This window comes from Rhipicephalus microplus, chromosome 8 (assembly GCF_043290135.1).
Source record: "Rhipicephalus microplus isolate Deutch F79 chromosome 8, USDA_Rmic, whole genome shotgun sequence".
In the NCBI taxonomy this organism is placed as follows: Eukaryota; Metazoa; Arthropoda; class Arachnida; order Ixodida; family Ixodidae; genus Rhipicephalus; species Rhipicephalus microplus.
Window position 1 is genome coordinate 62181402 of NC_134707.1, and position 27752 is coordinate 62209153.

Below are 27752 nucleotides of genomic sequence, written 5' to 3' on the forward strand. Positions count from 1 at the left end.
GCCCGCCAAGTTCGAAAAGTAGCGTCCCCAACGCAAAACACTAACGTGGTTTGGTTTTACGCAGTGGTCTCGACGCTGTTTCTCTGGGTCCCCTATTCGAAAACTCCCTATTAGTTTACGCCATTAAAATTACTACGCCGTGCATTCGCATCTCCTCACGATTCTCTTAGGTAAGCCACCCTACCTTCGGATACAATGCTTTTATCATTAACTATGCGGCTGTTATCTAGTTATTCGCAACGTTTATATATAAACGTTGGTTCATCGAGAGCTAAGGTTTTTTTTTAGATGCGGAGCATCTAATACTCGAGGCTTGTAGTGCGGCGCCGTCCGCAAGCTTCCTCCTCCTTCTTCCACCATCTGTGCATCCCTTCCTCTACACACCGCGCGCGCTTCACTCCTCCACCATCTGTGCACCCTTCCTCCTCTACACACCGCGTGCGCTTCTCCTCTTCACGAACATTCGCTAGCTGTATAATTTAGCGCGCATGCGCCGTTGCGCTTCTCCCCCTTCTCGAACATTCGACAGCTGACAGTGCATGCGCCGTCGCACTGTATATATACTCAAGGTCGGTGCTCGCTCGCTCAGTTGCCGCTCGTCGGTTGGTTTGTACGGCGCGTCGACGTCCGAGGTCGCAATGATCGACGTCCCTTCAACCAGCGCCGGCCAAAGTGTTGGCGGAACCGCAACCAAGTCGTCGTCCGAAGACAAGGCAGCGCGGAGAAGAGCTCGCGACGCCGAACGTAAACGTCGGCGTCGAGCGGAAGATGCTCAACTTAGAGAACGTGAAGCCGCTGAGAGACGTCAGCGTCGAGCAGCAGCACCGGATTCGGCCGCTTTGAAACGTAAGCGTCGACAAGAGGACCCGGACTTTCGAAAACGGGAGGCCGAGTGCAAGCGTCGGCGACGAGAGGCCGATCCCGATGCTGCCCGCGAGCGCAAGCGCGCCGAGGTAGCGGCGTGGCGCGCCAAGCAGTATGCCACGCCCAACGCTCGCTTCAAGCGCGACTTCCTCGACCGAAGCTTCGGCCACACCTGCAAGGTGTGTGATCGTCTTTGGTTCGATAACAACTTAACTCGGATCGGCAACATTCAGAACAACTCCAAAGCGTTGTCGCTTCTTTGCGATACGTTTGGAAAGGGCACCGACTATGCCGACTACGTCGTGTGTGCTACGTGCAAGCAGTCGTTGATTGCCGGTCGAGTTCCCTCGGCTAGCGTGAGTTACGCTCCGCATCCTCCTCAGTGTTCCCCCGAGGGAAGCTGCGGGCAATTTTTTTTTTTTTTTTTTTTTGCAGTCGCCAGAACGTTTCTGGAAAGTCGCCAATTTCGGCTAAAAGTCGCTAAACGGTGAATATGCAGAATTTTTTTTTTGAGGCATTGGTTTTTAATTTGATAAGGCGCACGTAGGGTGGTGATTTTATATTTGAGTAACATTTCAAATCAAGTTCATTTGTGACGAATGAAGTTTCACTGCGGTGCTATCTCCTGGCTACGCCCAGAACCGGGAAGCATTGCACACTCTAAAGATCGCAGCACCACAAGCAGTTTAGTCGCTAAGAAACTTTATGCTAATACTGTATGATACCAATACACCAAGGAAATGTAATTGTCGCTTAGACAACTGAAAAGACGCTAAATTTAGCGACTTTCTCGTTAAGTTTTACACCACTGTGATGTGCGGCGTGACTCCCTTATTGCGCATGCGTGAATCCCCTCCACAAACCAGTGGGCCACAGAACACCGGCTCCGTAGCTAACCTCTCTCTCTCTCCCCACATTCCCCCTCCTTGTTTATGTAGGTGTTCCATACATCTTGGGTGTTCTATCATATTCTAATACACTATAGTTCTATCAAAGGCTGTTAGGTCGTACTCACGCTCGAGCACTGCGCCGGCGTCATGAGTTCCAACGTCGGCGCCAGTTGCAGTTTACCGCCTGCCGAGATCGCGAAACTGCGGATGGAGCAGCGGAAGGCTCGACGCGCCGAAGCGCAGCATAAATTTCGGGAGCAGCGGAAGGCCCGACGCGCCGCAGCGCAGCGTAGACGTCGGCAGGCGGACCCCGAGCTCCGCGCTAGGGAAGCCCTGCGCAAACGGCAACGTCGGCGGGAAACTGCTACGGACGAAACGCGGGCACGGCATGCCGAGAGGCAACGGCAGCGTCGGCAATCAAACCCCGCAGTACGCAACGCCGACGTCGAAGCTAAGCGTCAGCGCCGAGCCAACGCGTCGGCTGCGGACAGACGACGCGAGTCCGAAGCCCGTGCAGAACGGCTCGCTAGACAACGCCCGGGCTTCGACGGCGCCCGGTTACAGCGCGGATTCCTCGACCGGAACTTCGGGCGCAGCTGCGTCTCCGACCGTAATTGGTTCGATAACGATCTGACCGAGGACGGTAGCATGCACAACAAACCCCAACCGAACGCGATGGTGCAAGTGCTCCTGCGCGAGTGTAACGACGAGCTGTCGCCGATTCAACCCGACCCCTTCAAGGTGTGTGCACCCCCCGTGCTGCTTCGCATCGCCTCATGGTCTCTCTTAACGGTAGATTTTTTTTTATTTTTTTGCGGCAGTTTGTTTTCAGGAGATGCGTCGGCTGAAACTACAATTTCGAAGCTATAGTGATTGCGACGGATTGACCCCACTGTGCTAAAGCAATGCATGCGTGTGTTGGTTACACCCAACGTTCGGTTGCACCAATCAATATGAACGAACCTTGTGATGTAAACATTCGACCACCTATTCAAAGTGGTGAGCAAGCTCTTCGCTGTGTAATTAATCCAGTCTACACAACTGCAACGTGCAAATGCTTCACGACAGAGCTGACAATTTTTGCAAGGAAGCGCTCCTGAATAGCGAGACTTCAATGAAGTTCAATCGGGCATTCAGCACATTGCTTCATCACAGTGGGGACCATGTGTCACTACCGCTAGAGCCTCTCCTGAAAACAAACTGCTGCAAAGAAGTGAATAGCCGTTTCTTCTCCGCATGTTCCGCTTGCACGACGAAAACCTGGCAAGAAATAGAATGCACGGGAAACTGGCAAAGTGGTACGTTGTTTGCTAACTCTGGGTGAAGCAAGAGTGCATGACTAAAACCCGGCGAGGAATAGAACGCACGAGAAACTGGCAAAGTTGTTTGCTAACTCTGGGTGAGGTAAGAGTGGCAAAGTAGATGTGATCGCGGTCGAACGAGTGTGGGAAAGAAAGGAAAAAAATTTGTGGCAGTCGTCGCATCCTTTCTGCTAAACGCCAAGTCAGCGCGCGCACATTGCTACATAGTTTCGTGATTGCAAAGTAGCAGGAAACGTTGGCCTCAAGACATCTCTGGTCACTCAATTTATCATTCTCTAACACCAGGGTGCCATGCTTTTATGTGCTGTGCATTTTAGAAGCCATGCTTTTATGTGCTGTGCCCCCCTCTGGATTCGGCACTGCCACTATGAACATGATAAGTGAATTCGCACCCTAGAGGGTGCAACGCTGGCTTAACTTTCATTCTGTTACATGCTCCCTTTCGGACATTGCCCCTGTATGAAATTGGTCTCGCAAGACGGCAATACTGGTGTTCGGAAATCGTGCGGTTAGACGCTACTTGGTCATGTACTGTATCGATGTACAACGCTGGCTTAACTTTCATTCTGTTACATGCTCCCTTTCGGACATTGCCCCTGTATGAAATTGGTCTCGCAAGACGGCAATACTGGTGTTCGGAAATCGTGCAGTTAGACGCTACTTGGTCATGCACTGTATCGATGTAGAGTGTGAACGCATTCATGCCAAAGTATGATGAATCATAAGAGTAATTCAGCATTGTTCATTAAGGAAAAGCAATCAATGTGCATTTTACAATGGCCATATTCTTGCTGTTGCACTATTTGTTTCAGTTTTTATTCATCGAGAAGGGTAACTCCTGCATTATAATGAATCTCGGGTTCATATATCGTATCGGCTCCTGAGGCAAGTTGCGATGATTGCACATGCCTGCATCACGAAAGTGTGTGCACCTCTCACGGCTCGAGTGAAGAGTCAGATTGTGCAGAATTGTGTGGGTTGTTGGCATACTGGTGTGGACTTCGCAAAGCAAGTGCTCTCTGGTGAGAGGAGGCGTCACACTGTAGTGAGTAAATTCCAACTACACGCGAACTTTATGAAGAAGGATGTAAAGTGTAACTGTTTGTGGGAGCGTTTTCAAGCAATGAAAGCAGAGACAGTAAGACAGAGAAGCTCCAGAGGACTGCTGGACTGAAATCAAGTGAAGGGACTGGTGGACAAGCACATGTCAACTGCTAAAATTTGCTTTGTGCGTGCAACTCAAGTTTCGAGAAGCGTGGTTTCATGATCTGGGTGTATTGTCACGAAGTACGCGGTGCTTCTAGAGGGGATAATTGGAGGGCTCATGTTAACATTGTCAGCCTTTTCATATCTTCATTAAAATGTGGCTGTGGAGGTTAATTAAGATTAAACATATTAAAGTTATGTGCAGCTTCAACTGAATGTCGTGAAAGCTCATTAAATAGGGAAGCTGGTGGCAAGATCGTACCTTTACTCCGTATTCGCCACCGTACAGCACACCTTTCTTCCTGTGAGATCAGCATTACCTGCGCTCTACCTTTGGGAGACCCCTTTCACCGGCACAGTCAATTGCGTGCCTGCTCTCTCCTCCACACCACCGCTTCTGTCACAGCTTCACTTTTGCTGTGCCCTCTCTAACCAGCTTCACCCTATCTATGTCTGTACTCTTTCTCTATGCGGCTCAACTTGTTACGCTCTTCTTAGATGCAAAGCAGCTTATCGCGGAGTTCAGTCCAGTGGTGTGCGCCACGACCACTCTTACTGCCCAACAGCTGGGGCTCAACTTGCTACGCTCTTTTTAGATGCTAAGCAGCTTATCGTGGAGTTCAGTCCAGTAGTGTGCGCCACGACCACTCTTACTGCCCAACAGCTGGCCCAAGTCCTGCCGTAACGCGCAGCACGTTCCTGCCTGTGTGAGGGCTTGGGTAAGATGCTGTGACCTTTCCTCCCCGCACTACCTCTGCAATCGTGATGGCATCGGTGATTCTGCAGACGAGCGAATAACTTACTTGCGCCCACGTGGAATGGCGATGAACCTGTGTGGTGTGCTCAAACAAGAGTTCAAGGCGAGTAACAGCGACATAAACTACAGGGAATTCATGCTGTGCTTTACTTGCAAGGATGTGTAAATATCGGGCAAAGTGCCCATGGTAAACAGTTCCTTAACTCGGCCTGTGCCCTGCTTTGCTAGGTGCTCATGGTTGCCTTTAGTGGGAGATGGTGTAATTTTTTTTCTGACTTTTGCCCATGCACTCTTTTTTTATTTGGCTTCACTCTCGTAGCTGGGTTATAAAGTGTGGACGAAGAATCCCCATAGATTCACTTCGGTTGTGAACAGCTCTGCTGTTGAAGTAGCAGAGTAGGGCGTTGAAGCACCACGCAAGACTAACAACGCCCCACAACATTTCAGGTGACTGGAAGACAATGAACATTTTGGGAATGGCTTCCCGAGACTCGCTATTAGACTACAAATAAATTGCGCTAGAAAGACCAAAAAGAACAGCCTAACATACTGGTTTTAACGTAGCTTATGGAGCAAAAAAAAAACATGAGAGAAGGACAAGCGTAACGTAGCGCCATTCTTAACTTAGCGCCATAAGCTTATTAAGAATGAACCGACTCGCCCAACCAGTCACTCTGCTGAAATAACATACAGGGAAGGATGGAGTTGTTATACTAACCATCTTGGAGAATGTGACTCTCAAAAATTAGCGGCCATTCCTGTTCGCAGGCCGCAGCATCAACACGAAAAAGCAGACTGCCTGACGAAGACGGCTTGAAAATCACCGTGACGAGGCCTGCTATCTGCTGCAAACGGGCCGACAGTGAGAACGAGATGCAGGCCACTACACAAGTTATGCGTGTTTTGCACAGGCTATCTGCAAAGGCTATAGAGTCAACGCCCGTCAAAACGTCGCAGCTCTACAACTCAATAGAGGTGTCACGCTGCTACACGAAGTTTTAAACAGCTATTAAGTGGTTTGTGTGTTTCTCGCAAAAATTGTGCAATGCTCCAAGTCTTCATTTTCATGTTATTGTAAGTGAAATAACATAGATGCACTTTAAAGTACACATGCATCTCTTATTTTTCTTAGAAACATTTAAATAAGTTGGTCTCACATAATTGCTAACGTGCATTTGGTTTTTAAGTTGTTGAGCAGCGAAATTGTGGCCACGTGGTTACTTCTTGTCAGTGTTAGCACATTCATACTGCTAGCACATTCATACCGCTTTTGCCTCCATCGCTCAATAGCCATTAAAGTTTCAAAGCAGGTGTGGGGTGCTCGACTTGATAGACTGTTGACGCGCTAAGTTGACTTGATAGACTATTGACTCAATAGCCTTCAGAATCACTTGTGTGACAGTTTGTGCTTGACTATTGACAATGGCTTTCCAGACGCCGATGTGACACAAGTATTGCATTTCTTGCTCCTAAAAGTGGAAAGCATGCAAAACATGGAAGATGCCCTTGTGATTGCACTTTCAGGGAGATTACCACTTGAACATGTCCCTTTAAAAAATCAAGACTTGTATCCCCAAAACCTTTACCTGTTCACTTTTTTTTATCTCTCATCTGTCCAGGTCGAAATCGGCGAATCTCTAAACAGCAGCACATGCCCAAAATCGACGCAAGAACAGGCAGAGTCATCGCGGCCATCAAAACGTGGTGTGGACGTCGCTGTTGAGACACCAAGAATCTCCGACGAAAATTTGTGCAAGTCCTCGCAAGCATCAATTGTTCCCATCAGGATACACAGGTGGACTGAAACCAAACCCTTAGTACATTTTCTGGTCCTGAAGCTTCAAAAAAAAGTGTGATTAGGGACAGGAGCAACTGCTAGGCGCGCCCTCGTGTGCACGGGGGCATTGGTGTGGCCCCGGCACTGCAATGGTACGGCACGCATTAGAATTGCGAAACGGTCAAGGAAATTCGGGGAAGTTTTAATACAGTAGAATTGAGAATCGAATGGGGGCCTTGAAGTTAGTCATTCAATGGCAAGAAGCACGTGCTTCTTCGGCTGCGAGTATTGCTACCAATTTAAAAACACGCTTTATTTGTTCCCCCGAAGCGTCTCGTGAACATTCCTTGACAATCCAGAGCCTTTCAAGGACTCTGATGAATCTTAACGCGTCGCAGAAGCACAGTGGTCGCAACTCTTGACAGCACATGTGCACTATTTCAGGCTATGTATATATTCAGTGTCTCTATACGAATATATTTTCGCACCAGCCAACTCAACATGCGACGCAAAAAATTATCGTTTCGTGCTCGTGATGCATTCATTTTGAAAATTAAATTTTCGTGCTTGTACGGCGTGTACCAGATTTGTACAGTTTCTTTTGTGCATCCTCTCTTGCGCTGTCACCTCAGCAAGTTTTAGTTGATAACGCTGAAGTCTCAGTTCCAAGCAACGGATGTGTGCTGTTACGGGTGTCTCTTGACCGCCGCCGTTAGCAGGTTGTGCTCGTAACTTGCATCAGGACCGACGAGAAGGGAAGTACCGGCGAGACGGCGTAGAACAGCAAATCAAAAGAGTTTAATACTACATAGTTAGACCAAAGTGGACATTCAAGTTTACAAACAAAGGTAAGAAGCCGAGGAGCAGAGTTCTGGCACAGTCTCAATCCAGACTGCTTCACCCAGTCTCTCCCTGCGCGTTTTTAAAGAGTTCCAGACGCTTGTGTGACGTCAGGCGCCTCCAGACATGACCAAATATGGAACACCTTGTGTTCGCACCACCTACCACGCCACTGGTCACGCCACCGATCACGCGACTGATCGCGCCACGGATCACACCACCGGCGTTCCCACACTCAAGAGCCAGGTGCGAATGAGCCACGAGCTCACCGCGTTCTCGCGCACAGCACATGACTACCTTCGCGGCAGCAGCGTCTCAGGTTCCTCGGCGTCTGGGCATACACTTCTGCGCCTCAACCCCCGATACGTTTACAGGCCCGGGAGGGTTCGCACGCTGTCCGTGGTCTTGCATTTGGGCCCAAAGGGGTTCGCGTAAAATGAAGCGTAACAGGCTGCCCCCTTGCGGATGGAGATCCCGAATGGCAGGGGACAGCATCCACTGTCAACAGGGATCAGTCATCGAAGCTCGTAGCCTTCTTAACCTGGAGCACGGTACATGATACCTGGCTTCAGGCCCTGTTCCGTCTCGTAAGGTAGTTCCGCCAGATTTCCCTGATGTTGTCGAGGTTCGCCGGAGGCTGGAGGCGAACCATACAATGGAATCCAGCAAATGGCGACAGTCAAAAGTGACCAAAGACAATGGTATGAGCTCCTTTCCGGGGCGACCCCGCAGGGGCTCGTCGGTGAAGCTGGTCGCCAGGCAGCTCCGGGTGGTGAGATCATCACACCCCACCGCTTCAGGTCTTTCATCAGCAAGAAGGGAAACCACAGGTTCTTCCGGCGTTCCTGCCAAGAGTTTGGAACCGACGTGGTGTCCGAAGAGATGCCAGATGACAACGAAGTCCTCTCTCTGGGAGAGCAAGATCCTCGCCATGGTAGAGCCGGTCGACTGAACAAACAATCCACGGGAAAACACAGGATAACAAAGCCACTGAAGAAGCAAGCGCGAGACACGTATCCACTGAGCCCCACCAGGCTTACCTTAAACACAAAAGTCTCAATCTTATTACTCGTACAAAGTACTAAACACACCCCTAATTTCGTTGCCCACCTAACGATGCACATGTCTTCCAAAACTACGGAAGAAATAATAACACAAAAACCTATGTCAGGAAGAAAAACAATCGAGGCGAATTCATGACCTAGGGGCTTCGGCTTAAGCCATCGGCATTGCCATTGAGACTCCCCTTTTTGTACCGTATTTCGTATGAATACTGCTGCAAAACGAGGCTCCAGCGCAGGAGGCGACCATTTTTGGAAGAAGTGGACTGCAGCCATCTGAGAGGACAGTGGTCTGTCTCTATTATGAACCTCGAGCCTGCAAGGTAGCACGACAACTTTTGCACTGCCCATACGAGACACGCACATTCTTTCTCGGTTGCGCTATACGCTTGTTCTCGCACAGTCAGCTTGCGACTGGCATAAAGAACTGGGTGCTCACCATCCTCTCCTCGTTGGCACAACACTACTCCCATGCCTCGCTCACTAGCATCACACTGAACTATGAACTCTTTCGAATAATCAGGTGATTTCAGCACAGGTTGACCTGTTAAGGCGGCTTTTAATGCTTTGAAAGCCTCCTCTTTACGGTCATCCCAGATGACAGTTTGTGGCTCAGTTTTCCGGAGCGCGTCAGTTAAAGCGCTAGCTAATTCCGAATATCTCGGGATGTAACGTTGATAGTAACCTACAACCCCCAGAAATGAGCGGATATCTGTCTTTGAGCTTGGTTGCGGGAAATCGCGTATGGCAGCCACCTTGAGCTCAGAAGGTCGGAGGCGTCCTTGTCCGATTATGTGACCTAGGTAGATCACCTCAGCGTGAGCGAGTTGGCATTTAGGTGCCTTCACAGTTAGTCCCGCTTCACGCAAACGCGTTAGAACCACTCGCAGATGTTGCATGTGTTCCGACCAAGAGGACGAATATATCGCCACATCGTCTAAGTAGGGTAAAGCGAATTCCCCTAGTCCTCGTAACACCTTGTCCATAAGGCTCGAAAAACAGTATGGTGCATTTTTCAAACCGAAGCTTAATACCTTAGGGCGGAACGTTCCCTACGGCGATATGAACGCTGCATATCTGCTAGCCCTTTCGGTGAGAGGAACCTGCCAGTAGCCTCGAACGAGATCCAGCGTGGAAATATATCGAGCTCCACTAACCCTCTCAATGCACTCTTCAATGTTTGGTATCGGGTAAATCTGATCTTTGGTGATCGAGTTTAGCTTGCGATAATCCACGCAAGGGCGTGGATCTTTTCCCGGCACCTCAACTAAGATTAAGGGCGAAGTGTAATCGCTCTCACAAGGCTCGATCACGCCTAATTCCAACATCTTCTTCACCTCGGAATCCATAATCTCTCGTTGGCGCGGTGACACTCGGTAAGCTTTGCTACGCACGGGTTCTGAGGATGTCAGCTCGATGTCATGAGTAACAACCGAGGTTCTTCCAGGCCTATCTACAAATAAGTCCTGAAATTCTGTCAAAAGATCCTGGAGCTCGATCTTTTGCTCCGGCTCTAACTGCGCTTTCGATATTAATTCTTTGATTAGTGGTTCACCATCCTCACCGTTTATGACTGATGCAACCCCTGGAAGTTCAACTGGAATCACCTCGGGGATGTTCACCATCATGCATACCACTGCCTTCCGTTCTCGGTATGGCTTGAGCAGATTGCAATGATACACTTGCTGTATCTTTCGCTTTCCGGGCAGGCGTATCACGTAGTTTGTGTCAGAAAGCTTTTCAACTACGTTCGCGGGACCTTCCCACTGCACTTCTAACTTGTTTTTCTGCGACGGTCGCAGTATCATTACTTTGTCCCCGACATCGAATCGACGGGTTCTGGCTGTGCGGTCATAGTACACCTTTGACCTATGTTGCGCTTTAGCCATGGCTTGCTCTGATAGCCGTTGAGCGCTTCTTAAACACTCCAGTAGCTTCAAAACGTACTCGACCACTACTGGGTCTTCGGCTCGGCCTTCCCACGATTCTCGAAGCAAGCGAAGAGGAGATCGCAACAAGCGGCCGTACACGAGCTCGGCTGGTGAAAACCCCGTTGCTTCATGGGGGGAGTCCTTAACGCGAACATGGTAGCCGGCAAACATAGCTCCCAGTCCGTCTTCCTTTCGTAGCATAACGCCCTCAACAATCGCTTCAGAACGGAGTGGAGCTTCTCCACGGAGTTAGACTGAGGGTGGTAGACTGAACTATGAATTAGTTTTACTCCGCACCTTTCCAAAAACGTAGTGGTAAGAGCACTAGTAAACACAGAGCCTTGATCCGACTGTATTTCGGCGGGAAAGCCAACTCGTGCGAATATGGAAAGGAGCGCGTTAACTATTTCCACAGAGCTAAGTTCTTTAAGTGGAACCGCTTCGGGGAACTTAGTCGCTGGGCATATCGCGGTCAGCACGTGGCGGTACCCCGACGATGTCGCCGGCAGTGGGCCTACAGTGTCCACTACGAGCCGCCGAAACGGCTCTGTGATGATAGGCACCAGCTTCATCGGCGCCCTCGACTTTTCACCCGGCTTACCTACACGCTGACACGTGTCGCATGTCCTTACAAATCGCTCTGCGTCGCGGAAACAGCCTGGCCAATAATACTCCTGCAACAACCGTCCCTTCGTTTTCTTGACGCCTAAATGACCTGCCCAAGAACTTCCATGCGACAAGCGCAGTAAATCCTCTCGATAAGCTTGAGGCACGACCAGCTGATCAAACATTACACCCCTTTTGTCAACATACTTCCTGTACAGTATGCCATCCTTCTCATAATAACTTATGTTTTTCGGGGCTATCTTTTCATGTACCCTGCTCTGGATGTTTCGCAAGCTCGGGTCTTTATCTTGTTGATTCCTCAAGGCCATGCTGTCTACCATTAACAGTCGCTGTAAGCTTTCCGACGTAGACGCTACAAGTAAATCTCTGGAATGCTCTTCCAATATTTCTGATGGTGCCCGTGCCGTAGCTTCGTCCTCCACGGATGGGACCCCCTGCTGTTGTAACGCTGGTGTAAGTTCGACCTCTGCTGGGGAGTCCTGCGTCAGGCCGATTTCAGCTAAAGGGGACTCGGCAACTGCCTTCGCAGCGAGTTCCCGTGCTTTCGAACGCGTTAGGGCCATCACATTGGCCTCCCCAAACAGCTGCCCTCTCTCGCGCAGCATCTTGTCAGATCCATTCGAAAACAGGTAAGGGTATTGCGGAGGGAGTGCCGGCGACACGGCAGCTTCCGTCTCGAGCGTGCCGAAAGGGCCTTTGATAGTTACCTTTGCGACAGGAAGGCATGCACTACACGACTCTACAGCCTGCTTGATCCAAGCACACTCACCCGTGAACATTTGCGGTTCAACGTACGCGCTGTGAACTACGTCCATCGTAGCCGCAGAATCGCGCAGTACGCGGCATGGCTTCCCGTTCACTTCAAGGTCGCGCATGTAAGGTTCGAGAAGCACGATATTCTCGTCCCTACCACTGATGGATAGAAACACAACTTTTGGTTTCTTACAGTGCGCCGCAATGTGACCGGGTTTATGGCAGTTATAGTAAAGGAACGGTTTCCTCGCTTCTAGCTTCCTTTGCTGTTCTAACGCAGGTTCGGTGTTCCGTTCCGACTCCGACGTATTTACGGTTCGGGCATTCCCAATTTCAGGCTCTTCCTTCGTTTTCACAGGCCCTCTCTTTGGCTTGAACCCAAAATCGGGATCCCCTTTTCGACCACTGTCACTGCCTTCGCGAGCCCGACGTGTGACGAATTCCTCTGCTAGCTCTGCGGCTCTGGCTACAGAGCTAACATCTGGCCTGTCTTGCATCCAATGCCTAATGTTCTCTGGTAACCGGTTGTAGAATTGCTCTAGTAAAAAACACTCAATAACCTTTGCGTGGTCACCGAAGGCCTTCTCCTCCTTTAGCCATTCCACCATGTTTGACTTCAGTTTATAGGCAAATTCAGTGTATGACTCACTCCTTCCTTTCTCCAATTCACGGAATTTCCGCCGGAATGCCTCCGCGGACAGCCTGTACTTCCTAAGCAAACTGGATTTTACTTTATCGTAACCGTCGACCTCCTCAGTGGATAAACGAGCGATTACTTCTGCTGCCTCGCCAGGTAAGAGTGTGAGCAAGCGCTGTGGCCACGACTCACCGGAGAACCCCTGCTTCTCACACGTCCGTTCAAAGTTCACCAAGAACAACCCAATGTCCTCTCCGAGTTTATAAGGGCGAATTAGTTCTGTCATTTTGAGCGATATGTGCACCCCTGCACTGTTTGCCTCGCTTCTCTGCCCTGCCGTTCGCACGCGCTCTATTTCAACCTCGAGTCGCTTTAACTCGAGCGCGTGATCGCGTTCCTCGCGCTCTCTCGAACGTTGAAACTCGAGTCGTTTTAATTCGAGCTCCCTTTCCTCACGCTCTTTCTCTTGCTGTTCTCTACGCTCCTCTGCCTGTCTTTTTGCGGCTTCCCTTTCTCGAATTATCTCAAGGCATTCCGTCAGCTCATCTTCCTCAGCCTCCAGAGCACTAATAGCCTCGATCAATTCTGGTTTCCAGAGTGCGTCAGAAACATCCAAACGCAACTCCTTTGCAAGCTGTATTAACTCCGCTTTACGTAGCAACTTCAAATTCATGGCTGTGTTCAGTGCGACCTTTCCTACTGTACACAACTATCTTGCCGCAGCCCACTTTGGCGACAACAATCGTTCGAATTACCAGTTACGCTTCCCCACTGAAAAAGCCTGGCAAAACTCAGCACGACAACTTTTGCACTGCCCATACGAGACACGCACATTCTTTCTCGGTTGCGCTATACGCTTGTTCTCGCACAGCAGACAAAGCCTCGCACTCACCACTCAACAGCCAAGAATTCCGCGTAGACCCTCGCAAACACTGCATCTGGTTGCGGCCTGGCAGACGAGGCGGCTCGTGGATCCGTGTCGCAGCTCAGCCCTCGAGTCGTCGAAATGACTGCAGCATCCCACCGCTGCCACCAGTTGTTACGGGTGTCTCTTGACCGCCGCCGTCAGCAGGTTGTGCTCGTAACTTGCATCAGGACCGACGAGAAGGGAAGTACCGGCGAGACGGCGCAGAACAGCAAATCAAAAGAGTTTAATACTACATAGTTAGACCAAAGTGGACATTCAAGTTTACAAACAAAGGTAAGAAGCTGAGGAGCAGAGTTCTGGCAGAGTCTCAATCCAGACTGCTTCACCCAGTCTCTCCCTGTGCGTTTTTAAAGGGTTCCAGACGCTTGTGTGACGTCAGGCGCCTCCAGACATGACCAAATATGGAACACCTTGTGTTCGCACCACCTACCACGCCACTGGTCACGCCACCGATCACACGACTGATCGCGCCACGGATCACACCACCGGCGTTCCCACACTCAAGAGCCAGGTGCGAATGAGCCACGAGTTCACTGCGTTCTCGCGCACAGCACATGACGACCTTCGCGGCAGCAGCGTCTCAGGTTCCTCGGCGTCTGGGCATACACTTCTGCGCCTCAACCCCCGATACGTTTACAGGCCCGGGAGCGTTCGCACGCTGTCCGTGGTCTTGCATTTGGCCCCAAAGGGGTTCGCGTAAAATGAAGCGTAACAGTGCTTTGAACCGAGCTCTGAGGAGCTGCATGTAGCTCCATCTGTTAAACGTGTCACCTCTACACTTTTCGTCGTCTCAGTGCTCGTAAAAAAATTACGGCGAACATTTGACTGCTCGAGCTTGTTTATTACTGGCATGGAATAAAGAAAAGGTGGCCTAGTAGGCTCACCTTCATTGACTCCATCAATATCTATGGCAGCTCTGCCAAAGGGCCTCATGCACAGTGCCGTTGCAGCCTCAACAATTTCCAGCTCGGCTGACGGTTCCTTGCGTCGCTTGGTAGGCAGGCGAGCTCTGAACATTTTTGCGCTGGACAAATATGCCGGGAGGCCGTGGAAAATCCTCGGCACAACGACAGCTCCAGTATATCGTGCGGCTTCTTCACAACCCTCTGATTAGCCACTGGTTCATGTGACAGATCTCACTCTCATCAAGATGGTTTTCGCACATACTCGCAGGGAATTAAACATGACACCACCAGTTTTCTGTCGCGGACCTATCGTTTGCTGTCTGGGCAGCCAGAACACACTTTTTCATCATTTTCCGCGTAACTGGACCGACACACAGGTACGTAGCATACTTTTCGTCCTTCAGGCACAACACGCAGACCCGCAAACATACTATACAAAACGTGCGGTGACGTGCCACGGTATTCAGCCGCCGTCTGCCCGATGCCCACGACGAGAACACAGAGCCCCCCCCCCCCGCCCTTCGCAGCCTCCGCTTGCAGCAAGTTCTCCCATAGAGTTGCGGCGACCTTTTACCGCAAAACTTCATGACCAGTAATTGTGCTCACGGTCTCTGCTGAAACCTCCAATCTGAAGAGCTGCTGTACACCGCCAAAGTTGAAGGGGAGTGTCGAGGTAAGTGTTCAGAACTTTCCTGAGTGACCTCACTAGTTACATACACCTGGGTTGCTCTGAACTCGTGGAGTTAATTCGGTACTGACACCAATTGTCAAAGTTGTGTTTAATGGGAGACCGACCAAAGATAGGTAAATATGACAAAGACATTGAACCTTTACACTGAAGACACAACAGTTTCGACGAATGTGTCTGTTTGACTCAACTAACAGTTGGCTGTATTTTTGAAGGTGTATCAACTTGTACGCCAGAACGAGTTGTGACATCGATGCCTCTGTGGCACATGGAAGGTGCATGGTTTTCTGTCCTGCTACTTTCCTTCCTAAATTTTTGTTTTTCATCCCATCGTCTCTCTTTGTCAGATGCGTTAAGACATGCCCCAATCTGCGGTGGCTTTGCCCCAGCTGGGAGAATTGTTCACTGCTGGTGCCGTTCGTAGTGGTTTTTGGAACCACAGTGGGAGCAGACCATGTTGAGAGTTGTGGTTATATAACAGTTGGCATTGTTGTCATGCTCATTTCAGGTGCACTAAACGTCACCTCCTCTGGGTTACAGCTCAGCCGCTAGACGAGACAGTCTTTGAGACATGCATTGATTTCATTGTTATCTGCTGGATTTTGTCTGAAAATAGGGATTTTGTCTGAAAATTTTGTCTGTATCTGCTGATTTCTGCGCCAAGTCTTTAAGTTGGGCTGTAAATCTCGGCTGCAAATCCAACTCCCAACTTTTGAGTTAGTATTCAGGCATCCCAACTACCTTACCTTTCTTTGCAGCATATGAGTGATAATACAGTTCTCACAGAATAATTTATCAGTCTAAATTTATTAAGTGTTCTCCTTGAAAGGGACATCTCAGCAAAGCAGTGAATTAGTTTAGACTGATAAATTATCTCTAAAATAATCTTTTGGCAATAGCTTCACTATCACGCAAGTGAGCTGACATCGTTAATGCTCCCAGGCATAGTTACGTAGGTAGGTAAAGCTGGTGTCATGCTAAAGTAGCAGTGTTTAGCATTACAAAAATAGTTAGCTATGGCATTATATACACGTACTGTACCGCTTTACCTGTGTGGGTTTCCCATAGAGATGGTTTCAGATGGTTTGTATGTAGACAATGAATGAAAGAAGGGGAATTGGTCAAGGGCCTGTTTTCTTTTTGAGGCACAACGTAATGAGACCAAGAGACAAGCGAAGCCAAGGAACGTGTCAGCGCCATTATGTGTAGTGTTTTATTGCAGCCATTACGGTATGTGTGTAAAGAAATTGAAGTGAACATAGACATTTTGCTGCCGGTAGATAACGTGTAATATGAGCTACAGTGGTGGTCATCTTCCCATTAATTGTATTTGGTGTTTCTGTGCATTTAGCCTGGATATGTTATGTAGGACCTATTATTTATAAAATTATATACACAACATAATTCAGTAATTGAGTTAGCACTGTATGCTAATGATGGCAACTTTGCAGCACAGAGCTCTGAAATTTATACTTTTGTTTCTCTGGCAGTTGTTCCAGCCCTTTTGGAGTTGGCGGGTGCCAATCATCAAGGGGTGCAATGATGTCTCAGAGGCGAACACGCAGTGCTTCTGAGAACTGGCACCCTCCTTGGCAAAGAGGAAAGCTCTCCGTTTGAGGCAGCAGGGTCAACGAGAATAGTCTACAGCTGCAGCTACTGTTCGCTGGAGTTTCTGGAGATACAGGACCTCACCAACCACAAAGGAGTGTGTCCGTGAATGCACAAGTGCCCCTTGTGTTCCAACCGGACCTCAATGCAAGACCACATCCCCACTCACATCGAGGAGCTAGGAACAAAGCGCCCCTTGTGCGAGCATAAAGTTGCTGGCGAGAACTCGGATTTGTTAGGTGACAAAATGCGGCTTCTTAACTTTAAACCAGTCGTTGTTGTGCCACATACATTTTCCTCGTTCGGCAGCACGTCTCACGAGATCGAGCGCTGTTCCGACGAACTGTCTCCCCCCTCCCAGCGCCGCCTTCCGTGCAGAAGAACTGTGCAGTTCCGGGGATAACGTCGCTTCCTCCGCCGAACCACCTTGCACTTCCGGGTATGGCTACGTCTCCCCCTCCGAGCCCAAGAACTTGTCTGAGAGAATGGACCAAAGACGTTATTTAAGGCCGTGCGGGCCCCATGTTAGAGGATTTTGTCCCAGCCGATGTTGTCGGGCTGGCCGGCTCTGTACAAACGACAACCTGCTACAGTAAACGGTCCTTTTTGTTGCTGTTTTCAAAACGGATTGCCTCCCTGCTTCGCCTTCGGGCTAAGGCTTCAGCGAAGTCCGCTCGACTGCTCGCCGCTCTTCGCCACCTCTACCATCGCGACACAGCAAACTCCTAACAGTGGTTGGCAGCTGCGGGATACGCTACCCCTGTCCTCAACGTTTTGCTGCTCTGGGACCCGCTACCTCGATCTCAACGGCTGAAAATTTGGATCAAATTCCTGGAAGCCCGAGGACGACCACCATGATATCGTTTTGCTGCCCTGGGGCTCGCTACGCCGACTTCAAAGGCTGGAAAGTTGGAGCGGATCTTTGCAGGCCCGAGGACACCCACGACACCGCTCGACGGCAACGACGAGATGGCCGAAGTCACCGCTCTGGTTGCGCGAGTGCTTGACGTTCGTCTTTTGTCGTCAGACCCTGTTAGCACAGAGTAGCCAAGTATGTTCTTTTTAGATCTTTAGGTGGCTAGTGCTTGGCTGGTTCTCGACTTGCTTCACGTCGTAGAATATAGCTTCTGAGACAAAGCTCTTTCAGAAAGGAACGTGCACAAGTTGCGGTACACAATGGAGAAGCTCAAAGTGAGGGACCTTCTCGATGTTTGTGAGCAGCTGGGTGTTTCTGTTGCTAGGACGAGCCGTAAAGGAAATATTCTTGATGTCATGAGAGCGGAGGGAATAACTGAAGAGGAGGTAAAAGAGGCTATGGAGACAATTGAAGGAAAACAGCGGGAGGCGGAGGAGCGTCAAAAATGCGAACGGCAGGAGGCTGAGGAGCGTCAAAAACGCAAACGCGAGGAGGCTGAGGAGTGTAAAAGGCGAGAAGAGCGTCAACATGCTCTTAGAATAAAAGAGCTAGAACTTGAGCAGCTTCGCATAACCTCGGTGCAGTCTAATCCGCTATCCCTGGCAGACGAAACGCCAAGACAGAAAATCCAAGATTTGATTCTGCCGTTTAGAACGGGTGGAGACATTGCGCTTTTTTTAGTGAACTTTGAGCGCACGTGCGAGAAAATTAGGATAAATGAAGGTGTCTGGTCCCAGAAGCTTCTGTCAGTCATTCCGGGAGAGGCCGCGGAAGTAATAGCACGGTTGTCTAAAGCAGACTCTGACGACTACGCTAAGGTCAAAGCGGCCCTCCTTCGTAAGTACCGCTTGTCTGCCGAGGCATTTCGGCAGCGGTTTCGGCAAGCAAAAAGGGGCAGTGAATCATGCACAAAGTTCGTGTACCAGCTTAAGTCTAATTTGAAAGAATGGCTTGGAAGTGCGGATGCTTACGGTAACCACGACAGAGTGATTGATTGTGTGGCCCTCGAGCAATTCTATCGTGTGTTGCCTGAAGATACCAGAGTCTGGCTTCAGGACAGAATGAAGGGAACAGACATTGACAAAGCTGCTGAGCTAGCTGATGAGTATTATACGCGAAGGAATTTTCAGTTGGATCGCGAGGATACAAAAGAGAAGAGGGACTCCTCAAGGCGGCTTGCTGCTCAAAATACAGCACAAAAGATGGCTCTGCCGCGTGACGAATTCAGTCAGGGAGCGACTAACAATGAGAGGGAAAGGAGAAAGCCAGGAGAGGCACCTGAGTCGACACCGCTCGAGCTTTTGAGTCAAAACGACCAATTGTATGCTACAATTGTAAAAAGGAGGGTCATATCTCATCTAGCTGTAAGCAAACGTTTGCTTTCGCAGGCATTCGCGAGTCGGACGAGAACTTGAAGTTACTCGAGCCTTACATGCACGAAATTGTGGTCAACGGAAAGAAATGCCGTCAGCTGCGACGATGGACATAGCACACCCATCTTGCATCTCCCCTGGCGACTATACTGGCGAATGCGCCTGGATCAGACAGGTTGCAAAAGAGCAAAGTGTCTGTTTGCCAATTGCTGCTGTTGTTCTAGAGGGATATTTTGGAAAATTGCGCACTGAGGCGGCCGTGAGCCCTAATTTGCCCCAAGATTTTCCATACCTTTTTTCCAACAAAACAGAGCAGCTCCTTAAAGAAAAGGGCCAGTCATTTTCATCTCCTCTCGCGTGCATGGCACTCATGCGATCGCGGTCCCGCGCTCTCGCGGGGAGACTTGAGATCTCGGTTTCGAAAGAGGAGGCGATCGAGCGTGAGACAACTCCCCAGGGATACTCGGGCCAAGAGGCGGCTAGGGTATCACAGGACATCGAAGACAGTAGGGCTCCGGATACGGTATTGGCTGCCGAACGCGACGAGCCTGTGGAGGTGGATGAAAACAGGGCGCGTCAGGAGAACGTTCAGTCGTCCCTGCTTGGTTCCACATCCACTTGTTGGGAAGAGCTCAGTAAAGTAGACAGGAACACACTGGTCACTGTGCAGGCAAGTGATGATACCATTAAGAATCTGCAGCATAACGGGAAAGAAGGAGTAGCCTGAAAGAACATCTCATTCTACACGAAGGCAGGGCTCATGTATCGAAAGTATCGGGACGCTGAGGGTAGAACGTTCGACCAGCTTCTAGTGCCAGAGAAGTACCGACGACAGTTTTTGGAACTGGCACACGGAAATGCCTGGGCGGGCCACCTTGGCATCAAGAAAACAAAGGCGATGCTCGCACAAGATTTCTATTGGCCTGGATGCTGGAAAGATGTAGAAAACTTCGTGTGATCGTGCGACACGTGTCAGAGAGTAGGAAAATCTACTGACAAACGTAAGTCCCCGAGGAGATTAGGGCCTGTTATCACAGAGCCGTTCCGGAGGCTCGTAATTGATATTGTTGGCCCCCTTCCAGAGTCCCATTCGGGTTGCCGCTACATTTTAACTGTTTTGTGCGTGGGAACGAAATTTCCCGAAGCAGTTCCGCTAAAAGAGCTCACCTCTCCCTGCATTGTGGACACACTCTTGTCCATTTTTGCTCGCGTTGGCTTTCCAGCCGAGATTCAGAGTGACAATGGGAGCGTATTTACCAGTTGTCTCACAACAGCATTTTTTGAACGCTGTGGAATAAAAATAATCCACAGCTCTATAGGACATCCACAGTCTAACCCCGTGGAAAGGATGCATGCGGTACTCACGCGAGTTCTGAGAGCACTTTGCTTTGAACATAACAAAGATTGGGAGGCATGCATACCCGCGGCACTGTTCGCCATACAGTCCGCTCCCCACGAGACAACGGGATTCAGTCCCGCCGAGCTTGTCTATGGAAGAAACTTAAGATCTCCATTTCGGCTGTTGAGAGACTCGTGGGAAGGTTATGAAGAAGACTTGGCCACATCGTGGGTCGTGGCCAGCGTAGCCCGTTCGAGCTGAAAGTTGCGGCTGTTTTAGAGTATCGTCGTCCCACCGCAAATTCAGAATTGAGGGCGTTTTTGGGACTGGCGGGGTATTATCAACTCTACGTCAAAGGTTACTCAAACCTCGCTAGTCCACTGACGGACTCTCTCCGCAAAACCGAGCCCACCGTCATTTCGTGGGACACAAGAGAATGCTTTCAAGAGCCTGAAGAGCACTCTCGCAAAACGACCCGCTAGCGGCGCCGGACTTTTCTCAGAGTTTTATTATTCAGTGTGATGCCAGTGACCGCGGCCTAGGAGCAGTTTTGTGCCAAAAAGACGTCGAAGGGCACGAGCAGCCAGTTTTGTATCTCAGCAGAAAGCTCAGTGTCAGAGAGGAAGCTTACAGCACTTCAGAAAAACCGTGCGCCTGCCTTGTTTGTGCAATTGGTAAGCTAGCATGTTACGTCTCAGGGTCGAACTTCATAATAGAAACTGATCACTGCCCCTTGACTTGGTTGCACAATATGCTGTCTAAAAGCGGTCGCTTACTTAGGTGGAGCTTCACGCTTCAGCACCATAACTTTAGTGTGCGCTATAAGAAAGGGAAGCTGCACACAAATGCAGATGGACTCAGCAGAGCTTATTGAAGTGCAGCCCAGCTCCCTCATACAAGTTGAGGCACATTCTTCTGCTTTGAAGTGTTTTGCATACTTTTGGTGTCTCTTCTTTCGTTTTGCTTTAAAATGTATCCACAATGTTGCATTGCACTAACAGATGTATTTTTGTTTGAAGTGTACTCTGATATGTTAGCAGGAAGGCCAGCCTCTACCATTGTGGTAAAAATGTTAAAAAAAAATTGCACAGAATTGTTTTTTGGCTGCTTCAGTGGGTTCCGACCTACTCGAATGGCATTGAGGATAGTTTCGCGCGGCCTTTCTTGGCATCTGGACTGCGCAGTGTAATCGCAGCATCTGTGAGGGCCAGTGTTTTGAGGTCTCTAAGGGATATGTTTCTCGTGCTAAAACGTACAGTAGTAGAGAGTCAATAGATCTTTGCTGCCTTTGTCTGGCGCTATGAGAGACGTTCAGAGGGTGCTTGCTTCCACGAAAGCAGTTTGGCTTTGTGTTCAACTCCGTCGTTCCAGTGATTCCCTGCAGGGCTCTGAAAATCACCACGGAGTGGCTACAGTATCGACGGTCAACCAGCATCCCTCCTTCCGAGCCGCCCTAGATGGCTCAAAACTCCGGATGCATTGTCTGGCGGCGGGGGTGCTGTTTTGCCACAGACATTTTCCTCGTTCGGCAGCACGTCTCACGAGATCGAGCGCTGTTCCAACGAACTGTCTCCCCCCCTCCCAGCGCCGCCTTCCGTGCAGAAGAACCGTGCAGTTCCGGGGATAATGTCGCTTCCTCCGCCGAACCACCTTGCAGTTACGGGTATGGCTACGTCTCCCCCTCCGAGCCCGAGAACTGGTTTGAGAGAATGGACCAAACACGTTATTTAAGGCTGTGCCGGCCCCATGTTAGAAGATTTTGCCCCAGCCGACGTTGTCGTGCTGGCCGGCTCTGTACAAACGACAACCTGCTACAGTAAACGCTCCTTTTTGTTGCTGTTTTCAAAAGGGATTGCCTCCCTGCTTCGCCTTCGGGCTAAGGCTTCAGCGAAGTCTGCTCGACTGCTCGCCTCTCTTTGCCACCGCTACCATCGCAACACAGCAAACTCATAACATCGTGTGCAGTGTCCACAAGCCGTCCTTCTTCAACAGTGACAGCATTGCCGCGCTCATGTACTGGCCTTCCGGTCAGCAGAGATGCTGAGTCTTCCCATTCAGGCCTACACCTCAATTTCAGTATCATATGTGCCATAACAGATCTTCAGAAAGAACAATGTACCAGAGTGTTGAGAGCACTTATGAGATTGTAAATCAGTGACGTGAAGCAGCGCGAAGTACTTTGCCTTCGTTCATTCTTTGTATTGTATTGTCATCCCAGGACACCCAATATTGCATAGGTTTATCGAAGGTGGCACCCCCTTACAGAAGATGCCTCGATTGTGTGGTCGGGAAGGTTGAAGCACACCGTTCACCTAATTAAATATTTTCAGATGGCTTTTCTGCGCAGTTGAAACTGTTCTAACTATGGTAATAACTATAGTTTCATCAAGTATATAGAGCAACCCAGTGATATGCACCCTGTGTGTATTATATTGCGGGTTACATAGTTAATGAACACATTCTGGCATGAGGCTGCACAACTTGCAAAAATGCATGCATCGGGCTATAGCATGCAGTGCAGGAAAGCTGAAGGACAGATAACTAGCTAACTGTATATTTGAAGGCTGCTGTACGCACACAAGTGACTACACAACTTGAAACACAGATAAAGTGGGCTGACACTTGTTTTCTGCTTATTAAAGACAGTATGTAGCTTGTATCTGTAAGCAGAGCGTTGCAGAAATTCGTTCGCGTCACAATCAAGAAGTTATTTTTTCTTTGAATGGGCTCAACCTGTCAGAAAGTGAGAAAAAATGAGAATGTAATCTTTGCATAACATGAAGGAATGCCTATCAAGATTTGGTTGCAAAGTGATGCTAATTAAGTATTAATTGATTGATTTGTGGCATTTAACGTCCCAAAACCACCATATGATAATGAGACACCGTAGTGGAGGGCTCCGAAAATTTCGACCACCTGGGATTCTTTAATGTGCACCCAAATCTGAGTACACGGGCCTACAACATTTCCGCTTCCATCGAAAATGCAGCCGCCACAGCCGGGATTTGATCCTGCGACCTGCGGGTCAGCAGCCATGTACCTTAGCCACTAGGCCACCGTGGCGGGGCTAATTAAGTATTGTGGAAGCCATATAACTAATTGCTGTCTCAATTTCTCTGCATGTTTGAGAACATCCTTGAAGGCACGACTTCAGTGTAATGCATATTCAATATTTAATAAATGACAAGGAACAAATAAACTAGGCTACTCACACCATCATGGTATCAATATTGGACGAGACGCTAATACAATTTATTATAGGTTACATTGTGAAAATGAATGTCGAACACACATTAAGTTTCTATTGAAGAAGCTTTCGTTTTCACGACATAGATGTATACGTAAATCTTAGATTATGATCATTTTGCCTTCACCAAACTGGCTCATTCGAAATAACACTCATAAAAAATTGTTTCATTGTTGATGACTAGTTAGGGCCGTACTTTGTATATTTTTTTTTGGTGGGGGGTGAGCATTTATGTGTAATAAAGCCAACTTTGGCAATGGGTAGTTAATGTTAAAGTGTTTGTATATATACTTCATCATCAGCCGGTCTACGCCCACTTCAGGGTAAAGGCCTCTCTCATTAATAAAACCAGTCTTGTGCTTTCTGTTGCCATGTCATCCCTGCGAAATCTTTAATTTCATCTGCCCACCTAACTTTCTGTCTTCCCTTGTTGCATTTGCCTTCTCTGGGAATCCATTCAGTTACCCTTAAGGACCAGTGGTTTTCCTGCCTACCTGCTACGTGCCCGACCCATGTCCATTTCTTCTTCTTGATTTCAACTATGATATCCTTACCCCGGTTTGTTCCCTGACCCACTCTGCCCTCTGCTTGTCTCTTAAGGTTACACCAATCATTTTCCTTTCCATTGCTCCCTGTGTGGTCCTCAGTTCAAGCTGAACCCTCTTGGTAAGCCTCCAGGTTTCTGCTCCGCAGGTAAGTACTGGCAAGCTGTAGCTGCTATATACAATTCCTCTTGAGAGTTAGTGGCAGATTACCATGCATGATTTTAGTATGCTTGTTGAATGTATACCAATATATATTCTGTGTATTTCGGGCCAACCAAAAACAAGTGCGAAATAAAAATTCAGCGGGTGTTAGAACTGCTCAAATCCCCCTTAATTACAGCTGGGTGGAGTGAAGGGCTGAGTTATGTCTGGTTGTTTGACCTGTCAACTTCTGACAGCTTTGCACTACTGCCATACTACTTATTCAGTGTGGTGAGTGCATTTTTGATTCATAAAGTCATTCGTATTCACATTTATAAACCTCTTAGTGGTAAAAAACTTGCAAAGAGATACGAGTTCATAGTCGCAGGCAGGATTGAGTTGAGGTTGGGGGGGGGGGGGGTGCCGTGAATTGCCTACTTGCGCCACTAGCGCACTAGGCCATCATGCGCGAGCGTATTACCAGCACACTAGGCGTGGTAGGGTGGCTAGCATCATAGAGTTTGCTAATATACACTAGAGGGAACTCTGGCGCCAGTGTCTATGGGAGCTGCAACGCACGGCTCTTTATGAGCATGGGAATGATGGGTAGTACACACATTTGTCTAAACTTCGTACTTATGGCCTGCTTTTGGCTCCGCGTGTGTTTGTGTGGCTTAAAGCTGTTTTCTCACGAAACAAAATCGGCAAATGTTCAGTGATTGCGCTTCACCACCCTAACTTTTTTTTTGAATTACCTTTCCAAATTGAGTCATGAAGTTCAGAAGGGTTGAATTTTTCCTTCAAAACAAAATCGAGACACAGGCTCGCCCAGCAACCAGCGAAGCCGCAAGTACGAAGACTAGGCAAATGTGAGTACTACCCATCATTCCCATGGTCGCTGAACGATCGCAGCGCCAGAGTCCCCTCTAGTTAATTTTGAATGCTAGCGTTTTTTATTTTGTTTTTTTCACCCCGGCAAACTTCAGGGCCGAGCCGCGTGCTAGAATCTACTGGGGGTGTGGGGCACTGGAGCCAGTGGTTAACTTTTTCTTTTTTTTTTTATGCGAATGCATTCTTAGTCGGTGCATGTCTTCCTCAGTGGTGCATGTCATGCGTACCCGTGTGCGTATCGGTGTCCGCACTCCTAGAAACCGGAGCAGGTGGTGCGGGCGGAGTAGCGGCAAAGTGAGTGGAGAGGAGGAGGAGCGCGCTCTGGCTTCTGAGGGCGCTCAAAATTGCAGGTGTTCTCTGGGGCGCTCGCATCGTGAGATGCGAAGTTGTGAGTAGGTGTTCTGTGGTTGTGATGCGAATCGGTTGGTGTTGTGTGGCTGGGCGCCTCTCCAGGCGATGGCAAAAGCCGACGAAGGCGAATGTTGTCCTACGGCCTCGGTGTCCCAAGCAAGAAGTGTTGCGCAATGCAACCCGAGCATCACACCTCTCGCTGGAGGCGACGTCACTCCAGTAGCTTTAAAGTCATCACCAACCGGAGGAAAAGAAGTGGAAGACAAAGCTGCGAGGCGAAGAGCGCGTGAAGCCGCACGCAAGCGAGCGAAGCGAGCCGCCGATAGCGAACTTCGTGCTCGGGAAGCCGCTGCGAGACGCCAACGCCGAGCTCAAAATCCGGAAATGTGTGCCCAAGATGCGGCGGAGAAACGTCGACGGCGAGTCGCCGATCCTCGAGTGAGGCAGCGCGAGGCCGAGTACAAGCGGCGACAACGGCAGGCTGATCTCGCTGCCGCCCGCGCTCGCGATCGCACCAGGCAAGCGGCGGCGCGCGCTCGGCGAGCCCGTTTCGAGCGCATCTCTGGTCAGCTGTTGTCAGAGCTTTGGTCACTGTTGCAAGGTAAATAAATGCGAGGTAATAAATTTATACTTTTGTGTCACTGGCAGTTGTGCCAGTCCTTGCGGAGTTGACGGGTGCCACCCTTCAAGGGGTGCAACAGTGTCGCAGAGGTGAGCACGCAGTGCTTCTGGGAACTGGCACCCTCCTTGGCAAAGAGTAAAGCCCTCCCTTTGGTGCAGCAGGGTCAACGAGAACAGTCTACAGCTGCAGCTACTGTTCGCCGGAGTTTCGACCTCACCAACTATGTAGGAGTGTGTACGTGGGCGCTCAAGTGCCCCTTGTGTTCAAAGGCGTGTTCAAACTAGACCTCAATGCAGGACTACATCCCCACTTACATCGAGGAGCTAGGAACAAAGTGCCTCTTGTGCGAGCGTTATGTCGCTGGTGAGAACTCGGCTTTGTCAAGTGACAAAATGCGCCTTCTCAATTTTAAACCAGTCGTGTGCAGCGTTCGCAAGTCGCCCTTCTTCAACGGTTACAGCATCACCGCGCTCACGTGCTGGCCTTCCGTCCAGCAGACATGCTGGGCGTTCCCATTCAGGACTACACCTCAATTTCAGCATCATATGTGCCATAACAGGTATTGAGAAAGAACATTGTACCAGAGTGTTGCGAGCGCTTATGATATTGTATATCAGTGACGTGAAGCAGCATGAAGTACTTTGCCTTCATTCATTCTTCATTCGTTGTACTGTGTAGTCAGCCTCGGGACACCCAACCTTGCATTGGTGTATCGAAGGTGACGCCCCCTACAGCAGATGCCTCGATTGTGTTGTCGGGAGTTGTGAAGCACTGCTTTCAGCTCATTAAATATTTTCAAGTGGTTGGTCTGTGCAGTTGAAAGTGTCTTAACTTTGTGGCACAGTCCTCAATATACCAGAGCATGCTCATGTTTTTTGCCAGCTTTCTCATCTGTGTGACATCCCCACATGAAAAAGGAGTACTACTCTGTACTTCTCGCTGACATTGTCATTAAAAGTGTTGCAAGTGTCAGGTACTTCATTGTAAGATCTTGGCAAATCATGACAGTTCATGCAAAGGTACTGAATTCTAGAATAAGAGAAATCTTAGAAAACATGCAGCATATAGCTCAATCAATACAGTGAGGATGGTGGATGGTAAGCACATGTAGACCTGATTGTAGCACCAGGATCTTGACCTGCAATGCAGTGCCGGTGGCAGATTTCTCTTGTATGTGGTTGAATTATTAGGATTCGCAGCGTGAGCGGTACTTTACGAATCGCCGAGTGCCCGTGCGACACACTTTCTGAATTTTTGCAGTAGGGAGCCTCCACACTGTTAGTGTGCCTTGAGAGGAAAGGTTTGTCTAAAAAATAAGGAAAACTGGGCCGTGCTATGTGCTAAGCACTGCGATACGAGGGTACAGGACATGCGCGGTAAAGGTATCACTTTCTTTTGCGCCGGCGCATGCAGATTTGTAATTTGGAAGCGGAGCATGCATCTGAAAGGCGTGAAAATGCAGGGGAATTCAGCCATATAAAAAATTATTTTGAGTCGAAGTAAAGACATGCTGAACCCATAAAAGTGCTACAA

The 27752-nt window shown here is 49.3% G+C and overlaps 2 protein-coding genes across 4 annotated transcripts; both read left to right on the top strand.

The window, feature by feature from the left end:
* Positions 1-1249: 1249 nt before the first annotated feature.
* LOC142769086 (uncharacterized) lies at positions 1250-7402 on the top strand. 3 transcript variants are annotated; one of them, XM_075871962.1, is made up of 3 exons: positions 1250-2495; positions 5808-6055; positions 6659-6792. In XM_075871962.1, the coding sequence occupies exons 1-2, from the start codon at positions 1902-1904 to the stop codon at positions 6039-6041; spliced, it is 828 nt and encodes a 275-aa protein (XP_075728077.1). In that variant the 5' UTR covers positions 1250-1901; the 3' UTR covers positions 6042-6055; positions 6659-6792. The 3 variants fall into 3 exon arrangements, with proteins under 3 accessions (XP_075728077.1, XP_075728075.1, XP_075728076.1); XM_075871960.1 differs by having other exon boundaries at positions 1275-2495; positions 5808-6014; positions 6659-7402; XM_075871961.1 differs by lacking the exon at positions 5808-6055 and having other exon boundaries at positions 1286-2495; positions 6659-7402.
* Positions 7403-13415: 6013 nt separating this feature from the next.
* Positions 13416-19171, top strand: LOC119165855 (uncharacterized). The gene is made up of 2 exons (XM_075871956.1): positions 13416-15171; positions 16677-19171. Exon 2 carries the CDS (start codon positions 17971-17973, stop codon positions 19123-19125), a length of 1155 nt encoding a protein of 384 aa, XP_075728071.1. The 5' UTR covers positions 13416-15171; positions 16677-17970; the 3' UTR covers positions 19126-19171.
* The last annotated feature ends 8581 nt before the right edge of the window (positions 19172-27752 follow it).